Source organism: Prunus persica, chromosome G7, assembly GCF_000346465.2.
Source record: "Prunus persica cultivar Lovell chromosome G7, Prunus_persica_NCBIv2, whole genome shotgun sequence".
Classification (NCBI taxonomy): domain Eukaryota; kingdom Viridiplantae; phylum Streptophyta; class Magnoliopsida; order Rosales; family Rosaceae; genus Prunus; species Prunus persica.
Genome location: NC_034015.1, coordinates 541,133 through 553,573, shown reverse-complemented (window position 1 = coordinate 553,573; position 12,441 = coordinate 541,133). Strand labels below are relative to the sequence as shown.

Sequence of the window (12,441 nt, the reverse complement as noted above, 5' to 3'; positions counted from 1 at the left end):
CACTCCAAATATAACGAGCCAAACTTCCTTGGAATGAACACCCCAAACTAAATCATTTAGGACTCCGGTAGTTGTGACTCACATAACTGCTAACTAATTCCAAAGAAAGACTTGGAGATTCCCAACCATTGTATGTATCGTATAAAGTAACGTAAGAATCATTGATGCTACATATAGGGCCCAGCAACGTAAATGTAGTTGAAGTGCAGTATGGATAGCAAAAGTAGATGTTCAAGGGCGATAAGGATAAGTGCTGAACAAGGAAACCAAATGCAAAACAAACTTATATTAAACTGTTTTACATTTCAAAAATATAAAGCACCAAAACTGATACAAGATGTCTTCATCACACACCTTGACCTTTAACATACAAAACTAAAAGCCACAATTGTACGCAATCCTTTTGTTGACTTCAATCTTTTGAAGCTTAGGAGTACTGGATCGTCTATAATATGCACACTGTATTGCAAAACTTTCTATCCCTAACTTTTTTCATCCTCCGCCGACTAAAAAATGCAACAAGGCATTGGCGCCAATCCACGAGAAATAATTTTGGAACACAAAATTAAAAGAATGCACTATCAAAACGCAGACCAGACATCCGCTTCCAAACAATCATGTGCCCACCCCATGAGCTTTCCTGATAAATGAAATTGCATATCCCACCAATGCAAAGGGAAATATAATGACCAGAAGCAGCAGTTTCCACAAACAAAAGGCAATGCGAAGGCTAAAGAATTATGATGAGAGTATAAATTGCAATGCAAGCTGTTGCTGGGGCTGCAAGGATGACCAGGTTGATTCTAGGGTAGAGGGCGGTAAAGTTTGTTGAAGCTGCCTTAATAGATTAACCATACGACTAGCAGTTTGCTCTGTTGCCAAATCTTTACCAGCGCATAAAACCTACAGCACATTGGCCCAATTGAGAGAGAGAGAGAGAGAGAGTGAGAGCGAGAGAGAGAGAGAGAGAGAGAGAGACCTAGACCTAATAGTTCACAAGAATGAATGAGATTCATACGTGCATCAGAAAACCACTACATACCTCAGCAAAAACCGCAACTATTTTGGGAAGATATTGATTATTGGGCCCTAAAAGCTCCCTATCTGACCTGTAAACAATGCAATTACTTTTCATTATACAATCACCTTGGACAATTAAATAGGCATTGAAGAGTGGAAAAAAATACTGATAAAAAAAAGACATGCAAACATTTATCTATTAACAATTCAATATTCTCCAAATTCCAGTTTTTTTACCTTTCAACCATTGAACATAGCTGGTCATGGACAACCTTGGCCTCAATCAAATCACCTTTTATAGGTAAACAGCTTAACCAGGCTGGGACGAGCTGCCAAACAAAATGGATATGTGAAACAACAAAAAGGCCAATATTAAATATCCACTACCAGACTTGATATGGTAATAGCTAGATCGGGAAAAAAATCGTTGTGTGTGACAAAAAATGTAAAGAAAAGCACTGTGAGGAAGTATAATGCTAGTAAAAGGTTGAACAAATAGCAGTAGCACATATACAGAACATCTGATACAAAATCATTTGACTTCATTTCAGAAATGAAATGGCCCCAAGGGTAACAATTCGACATCTCAGTTATTTTCGTTCACATCAGTAAATCAGCAAAGCACTAGCCGACTAATCAAATGCAGCTATCTATTTACAAGTGTGCTGATTTGGGATGGGGTAAAAATATTGGGCCAAATCACCATCGCCATCACCATCACCATCACATTCCTAACACCTAATGGATACCAATTACCCACCCTAGTGTTAGTCCCCTGAAAAGCTTCACCTAGCAATCAACTATGTTTATTCTACAAACCCTGCAGCACCACCATCAACCAACTTTGAGTTGACTCTAACGCAGCACTGAAAGATGATGTGTGTGATTCAATGGATGACATAGTTTATCTTATCACAACACGGCTTCTAATAAACACAAATCAATTTAATAGGGGCATTTGATCATACTGAGAGCATTGGATTGAGCATGCTGAAATTCCTCCAAAGAGATCAAAACCCAGAATACACATCAATTTAGTTGATGGAGGGCCTGTTTAGGATTGCACTTGTAGGAAGCACTTCTGCTCATAAATGCGTTTACTAGAAGCGCGTCGGGTGCTTCCAGAAGAAGCACTTGAGTGTTTCTCCAGTAAGCGCTTTTATGACCCTGAAGCACTTTTAATTTTTTCTGCCAAACATTGTCAGAAGCACTATGGGTTTTAGCCCTCCCAGAAGCAGTCCCAAACAGGCATTAAGTCGACAACATTAAGGGATTGTTGGGCTTGAGTAGGCTGCATTAAGGAATTGTTGGGTTCGAACATGACACAATATAAAAAAGATGCATTCATCACTCTGAGTGGTTATGGTACAGAACGAGCAGTAAGTTAATGGTACACCATTTATGCCTCAAACAATCAATTTTTTAGCACGACGCCAAGCATAGACACATCGACAGAAGTAAAAACAAGGAAATGAGCATAGAGAAGTACGAAAGATCAGAGTTTGAAGCAAAAGAATATCATCTACCTGTGTTGCATCTATACTGTCACGATGGAACTGGCAAATTTTCCCAAAAGCTGAAACAGCATTGTCATATGCCATCACATTGTCAGAATGTTGTGCATTAGGGTGCCTGATTACCATATCCAACCTAGAAAGAGCTTCTGCAGAGCAAAAATTGAAAAATAACACCCATCAGAAAACATACAAGGAAACAACTCCAAACAAAAACAGAGACAAAGCAAGAGCAAAGCAACCTACCTCCAACAAGCGGTTTAAACACAGATCCACCATACTCGGCGCAAAGACCAACCCCATAAACTGCAGCCTGAAGTAGATGTTCTTTGTTGTTAACTGTCACTATGATAACTAAATATGCACTATAACACAATCAAAAGGAGTACAAACCTGACGAACATCTGAACTTTCATCATTGCAAGCTTCCAATAGGAAAGGAACGTAGGTATCATAGTATCTGTTTCACCAATTGTCATTTGGTTACATGAGGAGAAAATAGGAATCAAGATTCCAATATGGGAGATGATTTAGGCACTCCAAACTCCCACACTCCTGTACTCTCTCACACAAGAGGAGTGCATGAGGTTATTTTTGAGTGATTTTGGATTGCCAAAATCATCACCCTTCCAACATAATACAAACAAAACTGCTTACTTAAGAGCTGCTTCACGGCAATGCTCTGCCATATCATCAAATATACAAATGGCAATCCGCCTCTCTTCCGCAGTTTTATCCTTACCCTGCTCCATCAATAAGCCATCAGAAAAATTCTTGTAAGTACATGAGTTCAAATCATAAACTCGAACAGGTTAGGGAATACAAAAAATACTAAGAACATGTATTTTTTTCATAGCTGCTTCATTCTCGTTTGCCTAGATTTAACATGTCAATTTACGAATTACACTCCATTTCATGTTAAATATCCAAAGTAACTTCTTTTTACAAAGTAGACACAATAAATAGTGTGATGCTGTCAACATCAAATTAAATTCACAACAGTCATGCAAACCCGCCCATGACCAGATGATGATGGTCAAAACTCCAATGTTCAAGGAGCAGATTAACTCATCCAGTGTGAGAAGGGGTACGCAGCGGTGATGTATAACTAAAGCTTCAAGGATACCCCACACAAGTCAGAGATAAATAGTGTGATACTGTCAACATCAAATTAAATTCACAACAATCATGCAAACCCGTCCACAACCAGATGATGATGGTCAAAACTCAGATGTTCAAGGAGCAGATTAACTCATCCAGTGTGAGAAGGGGTAAGCAGTGGTGATGTATAACTAAAACTCATGCATGTCTATACAAGGTTGATCTATGAAGTCGAGTGTGCCCCACAAGCAGACCCCATTTCCTGCAAAAACTGGGGATCCCTTTCCTGAAGCTATTATTGGCACTTCAAAAAAAGTCATCTTGCACTCCTTTGTAAAAGCGTAAGGGAGGAAGGCATGCTGACTTTTTCGGAATGCCAATAGCAGTTTCCTATATATATAAATGTGTGTGTGTGTGTGTGTGTGTGTGTGTGTGTGTGTAGGGCCCTTCATAAACGGGATTCTGTTTTCACTGTAGCTAGGATGGGATGTATATCGACACAATATCAACAACTGTATATACGAATTATCGATGGTATTAATAATATCGACAGCACATAGAAAGTTGATATGGATCCTGCCACAGCTACAGTGATATGGGATCCCCCTTATGCAATTATACATACAACATATATACAAGTAAGGATGTTTGAAGTAATAAGTCTGTTTTCTTTTCCTTTTCTATCAATATTATAGCCCTCCTTTCAAAATCTTATTTAATAACTCCATTTCATCATCTCTTATGCTATTGGTTACTAGTACTATTGTTGTCTCATCCATGGACCTTATTTTTTATTTCATTGATCAATAATTTCTATTCTGGAAATTTCTTACTTAATAATAAAATCAAATAATTGACAAAGATTGATTATAAATCTCGATATATAATTTTATTTTAGTAAGAATAACAAGTAATTTTCAAAATATTTTACGCACATTACAATCTGAGTCACATGCAGCGCACATCTCAGTCTGCCAGTACAAAACGAAAATGGAAAACTACCATAGCTTTAGAAGTAGTTAAACAAGACAAACAAAACGAGAGGAAGGGAGATTTACCAGCATAAGTGTTACGTAAGTTGAAAGCTCATCAAAGAAAGGTATGAAAGATGCCTTGAATGTCTTAATCAAAGATCCCAAGCAATCACCGACCTTCATCAGGGAAAGCAATAAAGCATTAAAAGAAAAACTCACCGTTCAGTTCCTTCTTTTTCACTAAAGATCATCAAAATATCCTAAATCTCAAAGCTTACCAGATCAAAAAGTTCTTCTTCTTGTTCATTTTCTTCCTTAAGCAGTTCTCCTTCTTCTGCATCGAAGTCCTCTGCCTTGGCCCTTTCTGCTCGCTCTTGTTTTCTTGATGAACTGGCTGTAACCACTTGTTTGATTTCATCCACGATGCACCTAACTTGGTTTTCATCAAGAAGTGCTCCAGAAATCTGAAAGAAATACTACATTAAAATAGATCCAACTTCATAACACAATAGCAGTATGCAGCACAGTGGTAAAACTCCAATGAAAGGCAACTTCGAAAAACACTTATTTAGTGGTAGAACTCCATAAAGCAGACACAAGTGTTGAACATCCTTCCAGTATAGTATCCAACATACTTGATTATATTATAAGTGACTATATTAAAAACAAAGCACAGGCCAATAGAAGGCTTTTTTGGCTAGTGCCAAATACAGAAGGCTAAAAACATTTATGAAAAAACATAAAATCCAGGAAAGGATATTGGATGTCAACGGAGAATCTTTTATCACGTAGTTCAAGAACAGTCAATCAACTAGTGAAGTCAATATAAAACATAACCTGAAGGCAAGATTGCTTTCATGGGTTTTATTTTCCTTCAAAATACAAACACTGATGTCATTTCTAACAATTTTCTGATTTTGTGGTAGAAATTATTAAGTTTACTTGTTGAAATTGAATCAACAGATATAAATTATTATCTAGAAGCACACATTTTTCATATTAAAGGCAAGAATCACCACCGGCAATTTCAAAGTAACTATGCAGTAAAACTGATCAGAGTTTTATTGTGCCAAACACAAATCAGTTATTTTCACATATTAAAAATAAAAATTAGTGAAGCTTTGAGGAGTGCGAAATTGAACCGAAAAGAAAAATACACTGGTGCAAGTAGGTATTGCACATGTAGGTAATAGTGTATAGCAAATAACTAAAACAGTAACTTAAGTTAACAACTTATTAACATCAGTAACGTGCAAATAAAATGTATTAACATCTAGTTGGGACGGAGAGATGCAGGAAAAAGAACAGATATGAAACACATTCATTTGTTTATGGGTTCTATTACACGGAACAAATATCAATTGATGCCACAAACCTGCACACATTCCTTTAACGCATCTAAAATGCTTGCACAAATTTCTACCTCAGGCTCCTGCACACCAAATATGTTCAAAGGCATCAAAACCAAGGTCACTTGGATTGAAAATAAACAAAACAAATAGCAAAAAATATGATTGATCATTGCTGAAGACCAAATGAACCAAAGATTCCAAGACCTTGTGTAGTGCTTCAACCAATGCTGGTATTATGTAATCAGACAACTGCTTGATATAGGACTCATTATGACCTTGTGCAAGTCCCTTCTCTACAGCTAATTTGGCTGAACGCAACAGCTCAGGCATCGCTGCAGAAAGTAGATAAATGACATAAAGAATTTCAGGAGAGCTCCAAAAGAATCTGATATGAGAAAATAATTAAATTCAAGAACTGGTCTAGCTAATACCTGAAACAGCTGCCTTTCTAACTTCTTCATGGAAATAAAATTTGAGAAGAGGAACCAATGTTGGAGCAACCTACAATAACTTAAGCACAGTCATTATCTAGTTGTTGAAGTTGATAAAAGCACCACCACCATCCCCTCCCCCCTCCCCCCCAAAAACAAAATGTGAATCATCATCAACCTGATCAATCCATGGGAAGAACCCTTCCTTCAATTCATCAGCATAGCAACATAGCATGTTACAAGCCGTAGCTTTTTCCTCCAGGACACTAGTCCTAATTCCTATCCTTTTATCACCAACAGTAATCATTTCAATGCTGCATTAAGAATACAAAACCTGTCAAAAACTGAAATTATAGATACTTTTTGCCATAAAGTATTATTCAGCCAAATGAGTAGGATCTCAAAAGTGCCTTTTTCTAGCACAAACAATTAGGAACAGCATCCAAGACTACCAGGAAAGAAATTGTGGTTTTTCCGAAATACAATACATATATCAGGTCTTAAAAGGTGAAATTTAACCAACCAACCTATCATCATCTTCATCAATATCTGCATCTGAATCTGCAGATGTAATTGTCACATCAGGCTTCAGTTGAGCAGACTGAAGCAAAGAGGGCATGACAACATTCATATAAGGGAGAAAATCCTGTCCAAGGCATTTGCAAAGTCTGGCCCATGCCTGAAACATGATTAGGCAGTTAGTTTATTCAGTTTACATATGTAGAATCCGCAGGACATTCTTCTACATTTTCGCTGTTGTTTCTCAAAGTTACAAGAACTTACTTGTAACATGTAACTTGTTGTAGGATCGTCTGCCTCCATTTGAGATCCTTGCAATGACATCAAGACTTCCATAATCTTCCCAAACAAAACAAAACAATAGGGCCACCATTATTTCAATAACCAAACAGAATATCAGCTAAACAACTAAATAAATAAATAGTGGATCTCTCTCATCATTAATCTGAAACCAAGGATAATGTATAACATGTTATTTATCGTCACCTGCTTAGCGTCATCCCTGAACTTATCCTTTCCAACAGCCATTCCAACCAAACTAATACACTCCATGGATTTGGCACGTAGCATGCGATTGGATTTGTCATTAGCATTAATCAAGATAGCTTTCAAGTAAGGCATTACAGCATCATAATACTTCTGGAATTGCTCCTGCAAATACAAATACAAATACAAATGTCAAATCTGATCATTGTGTTCTTAAATAAACTGAAATTGGCAACCTCATAATGGATTTTAAAATGCAAGTACCTGTGACGAATCGGCAACTGAAGCTAAAGCTGTTAAAGCACCCTCCTGCACCATCTGCTTCCCATTCTGGGACACAAAAATATAAAACATATAAGTTCAAAAATGCAAGTACGCCTTTACACCAAGAAGGAGAAAGATTCTCCACACCAAAGGAAAGAGGTTAAGCAAGATATTTCTTCGAATTTTTAACTCAATGGCTTTTAATTTCAACTTAATCACCGTCATAAGCCTCATTAACTTATTCTCTTTTATTTTCTCTGCCTCACCACAAGATGTTTTCCCATTTATATTGCTGACATTCTGACTAAACACAATAAAAATCAAACATCTCAAAAATCCTTTTTCTTAAACTTAAAAGAACCATCAATCTGATTCTACCATAAAAACAGTCTTTTAATTCTATTCTTGGTCAGCTCCTTATCCATGGTTTCTTCCCTCAAAAAAATCAGGTTCTCCAGTCCATGTTTCCTTTGCAACTACCAAAAGTCAAAATATGAACAACCATTCATTGCCTAACTAAAACATTAACTGCATCACATTATGAAAGTGACTAAACAAAGAGCCATGAATGCAATGATTAATCACAATATTTATCTGATACAACATATTTTGCCACTACAGCTCTTGTACCAATATGAAGTGGTTTCACCAACCAATCACTTTTAATTTATATACTAATATATACATCTTCTGCCAGCATATACACCAAAAACTTATTCTCTATGTGAAATTGCTGAATAGGAAGATTATGTACCTGTAGAAGTACAAGAAGCTTGCTCACAATTCCATCCAGGTATGGTGTCAAAATATCTGGGGTGCAATTTTCACTGAAATTGAGTACTGCTGAAGCAGCATGGGCCTGTAACATAGAAATACAGAAAAACCATCAAGTTGATGTGCAGAGTGAAATCAGAAGCATCAATGTCATCACTCATAAATGTCTAGAAAATCAAGAACTACGGAGAGGGTGTGTCTACGTATAAATAAACAAGAAATCCATCGTATGTAGTGATTTTGCCACCAGTCAATGAATTTAATGATTTCAAGGATATACTTGGGTCAACACAAAACTGCTTGTAAAATTAAAACATAGTTTCAACTGTTAGTGCAATTTCATGGAGAACATGCACAAAACTTATAGGACAAACCTAAAGGGAACTCTTCCATACATGTACTTCAACAAGGAGGGAATGGGAAAGACTACCACCCCAAAAAAAATGCAGAAGCAGACATTTGAAGATGAAAAAAACAAAAAAGTTTTCCAGAACTCATGCCCAAATAAGTTTTAGGATGTGTGCCATTAAAGTTCTGTAAAGCCCAAATACCCGCCATCTCAGGCTCAGGATTTTAACCTTATCTAAACATGCATAAGATGTTTTCAAGTTGCATGCTTAATTCATCTGTTTGAAGCATGACGAAGGAGCTAGAGATACATATTGTCAGATGAGCATAATATTATTGTAGATAACATATAATTCTTTTCCTAAGAATGTATGGTTCAAATTTTGCAGTTGCATTGAATTTTCTGTATTGGAGATATTTATAAATGCATTAGTGTGCAAGTTGATATTTACAAATAAATAAATGAAACTGCAAAAAAAAAAACAAAAAACAAAAAACAAAAAAATTATGCCCTCAAAAAAATAGGAGACATAAAATTAATATGATTTCTGTGATTAACAAAACATACAAAGAATCACGTATCAATTCATTTTGCAGAACCATATTATCTAAATTAAGAATCAACATTCAATGACACCGTTACCGAAATATATAGTTACATGAATTATGTTTGGTTTTCCAAAATTACTATATATCATAGCCTAATCAGTTCATCTTTACAAGAAGGATAAAATTTTACCAAGACAGCAGCAAAAATGAGAGTAATGAAAATGAAGATGATTAAACATTATTTTATCAAGCAGGAGGTGTTGGGTTAAAAGAACATACAGCCCTACAAGATGGGGAAAGGAAGCCCTACTATTGAGTACAGGACAGTGTTACAAACCTGTACTCGAGGATTTTGGAAGTCATCCATGGCTCCAGCCAAAGCAGGCAGCACTCGCTGGTGATACTGGACTTGTAACTCTGGGCCTAAATCCGTTGACAATTGCCCAACTGCATTAATTGCTGCCCATCTCACACGCGGATGGGGATCTTGGAATGAATTCAACACCATTGACACGACCTGTTCAAGGTTCTTTATCATTACCTGCGCCAATAAGTGCAAATGTTAGAGCAGGCCACTCGGAAGAGAATAATATAGCCAACGGAGGAATACATGCATAAATAAAGTGAGAAGTTATTTCATTATGAAGCTGTGTATGAAAGGCATTAGATCACCTACAGTAATGACTAATCATCCTGAAGAAAAATACAATATCAAATGCGTCCATGGCTCACATTAACATTACTGTCCACGGCTCACATACATAACTAATCAAGTAAGCGCTTATACACAAAGCAGAAGCTCCAACATTGGCAACACAAAAGCGAAGGATGAGTTATTTATACCTTGGAGCAACCCTCGGCAATCTGAGCAAGGGCAATGTGTGCAGCGTGGTGCTTTTTCCACTCGGGAGCAGCCAAGAAAGCCGGGAAAACCTCTGAAGCAACTGGGACAATGGTATTCCCACCCAGGGAAATAGAGAGCCTATCCAAACACTCCTGTCCAAACCCGTAATTGCTTGTCTCCCCGGCATCCTCATTCTCTGTATCAGCAGCGTGCCACTCAGGTTCATCCTCAATGTCCAACAACATGTTCATGAGAATCGCAAACAACCTCTGAATGAACTGCGGCAACTTCCTCATCATCCCAGGTGCCCTCTCCCTGGCCTCGGCCAAGGTAATCACAAACTCAATGGCCAGATGCCTTGTCCCTTCCTCCAAGGACTCGGCCTCGGCAATCTGAAGCATGGACCCCACCACATCCACCAACTGCCTTCTCAAGAACCTCGGTTCAGTCCCTGCCAATTCAATCAATAACTCCAGAGCCTCCTGCGCAGTCGCCTCCTGCCCGCAATTCAACGCCTCGGTCAACGTCTGCATCATCAGCGGCAACAAGTCCTGGAACCTGTCCCTCTCGGCCGCACTAGTCAAGCACTGGATGAAATTCACTGACGCCCCGAGCGCAGCGATTCTGACGTCAGCGCTCTTGGCGGAGGTAGACAGGCACCGGAAGAAGACCTCGTGGAGGGTAGTCAAGTGAGGAACGAGGGTTTCGCCGATGTAATGCGCCAATTGGGCGAAAATCAAGAGAGCCGATTCCTGGAGTTTGGGATTGTCAGAGGTGACGCACTGGAACATGAAAGGGAGAAGCTCGGGCCACTGGTTTTCGGGGAGAACGGAGGAGGCGAGCTCGGAAATGGTATCGCAGAGCTTCTTGGACATGGATTTGGAGGACTCGGATTGGAGAGAGGAGAGGAGGAGGGACTTGAGGGTGGACTGGGTGTTGGGGGTGAGGCGGGGCCAGAGGAAGGAGTCATCGTGGGTGAGCTGGCGGCGGAGGAGGATGACGGCCATGGTCCTGGACTCGGGTCGGGTCGAGGACTGCAAGACGTGAAGGAGCTTGAGCAGGAGGGCGTCCGGGTGGGCCTGCTTGCAGAGGTTGAAGAGGGCTTCGGCCTGGGATCGTTGGTCGTTGCTGGAGGACATAAGATGAGATATTAGGGTTTCGAAGTGGGTCGGGTCGGGGCCCAGAATTATGGCCAGTTGCTGCTGCTGCTGCTGCTGGGTAGGATCGGTGGCCATCGGAGGAGCTTTAGGGTTTGGGGAAGGAGAAGTAAAAGGATAAAGGATTTGGTCGGAGGCGTTTATTTGTTTTTGTGTGTTTTTAAGTTTTGCGCCTCCGAGAATCTGAGAGAGAGAGAGAGAGAGAGAGAGAGGAGGGAAGAGTTGGGGAAAAGAGGAGGGTTTGGTGTTTGGACGAGGGTTTTTAAATGGGGGGATTCCTCGGTTTCTCTCAAGTTACTTATTCTAGCGCTGCGTACTGTGACCAATAATACACTTCTTCTTTTTTCCTTTTTTTTTAATATTTCTTTTATAAGTAATATGGTTATGTATAAATTTTAAGAAAAATTAGGTGTTAATGATAAAAATCTTTACTAATAAGGATACGATAAACGAAGTATTTTTGTTTTGGATTTTGATGAATGGGTTTTGAATTTATTTTTGTAATAGGTCAATGATGTGGCCCAAATTGAATGGACCAATTTAAATTAATAAGAGGAAATATTTTTTTTGCCCTTTTTATTTAAAAGATTAGTCCAAAGTTTGTACCAAGAATGGAAATTATCATTTTGTTATTTTGCCGAGGACGGACTTGGTGGCTGTCAATACCCATCTTCGTTGGCAAAAAAAAAAAAAGTGATATGCAATTTGGAGGATTTGAACTTAGGGGTGGGCATCTAAAACCGAAATACCGAAATTGTACACTAATCATACCGTACCATATCGATTTCATACCGTTTCATTTGGGATGGGGAGATAATCGACATCATACCGTACCAATAAAGTATGATATGGTAACAGTATCAAGTATTTGATACCGGTGAATACCGTACCGTACCGAATACTGAAATATAATTTTTTTGTACTCTTTATACTCATATTATCTCCTTCTCATATTAGCCCCTATTCTTTTTTCTGTTTTAAAATTAAATGCTAACATTCCAACACATTTTCTATGTTATTATTGTTCTTCTTCTCTTCAATTCAACCCAAACACAATGCCATAGCAAGGGACTTCGACCTGGGAATTCAACTAGGAAAGTACATTTGA

The 12,441-nt window shown here is 38.5% G+C and overlaps 1 protein-coding gene across 1 annotated transcript; it reads right to left on the bottom strand.

Moving 5' to 3' along the window:
* On the bottom strand, positions 255-11,857 carry LOC18769941 (importin-5). The gene is made up of 20 exons (XM_020568033.1): positions 10,176-11,857; positions 9,670-9,873; positions 8,416-8,520; positions 7,662-7,727; positions 7,398-7,562; positions 7,176-7,250; positions 6,920-7,071; positions 6,571-6,706; positions 6,393-6,462; positions 6,166-6,293; positions 5,985-6,041; positions 4,888-5,073; positions 4,694-4,786; positions 3,192-3,277; positions 2,928-2,994; positions 2,781-2,847; positions 2,547-2,683; positions 1,258-1,349; positions 1,043-1,109; positions 255-903 (listed from the first exon to the last, which is right to left on the bottom strand). Exons 1-20 carry the CDS (start codon positions 11,409-11,411, stop codon positions 739-741), a joined length of 3,354 nt encoding a protein of 1,117 aa, XP_020423622.1. The 5' UTR covers positions 11,412-11,857; the 3' UTR covers positions 255-738.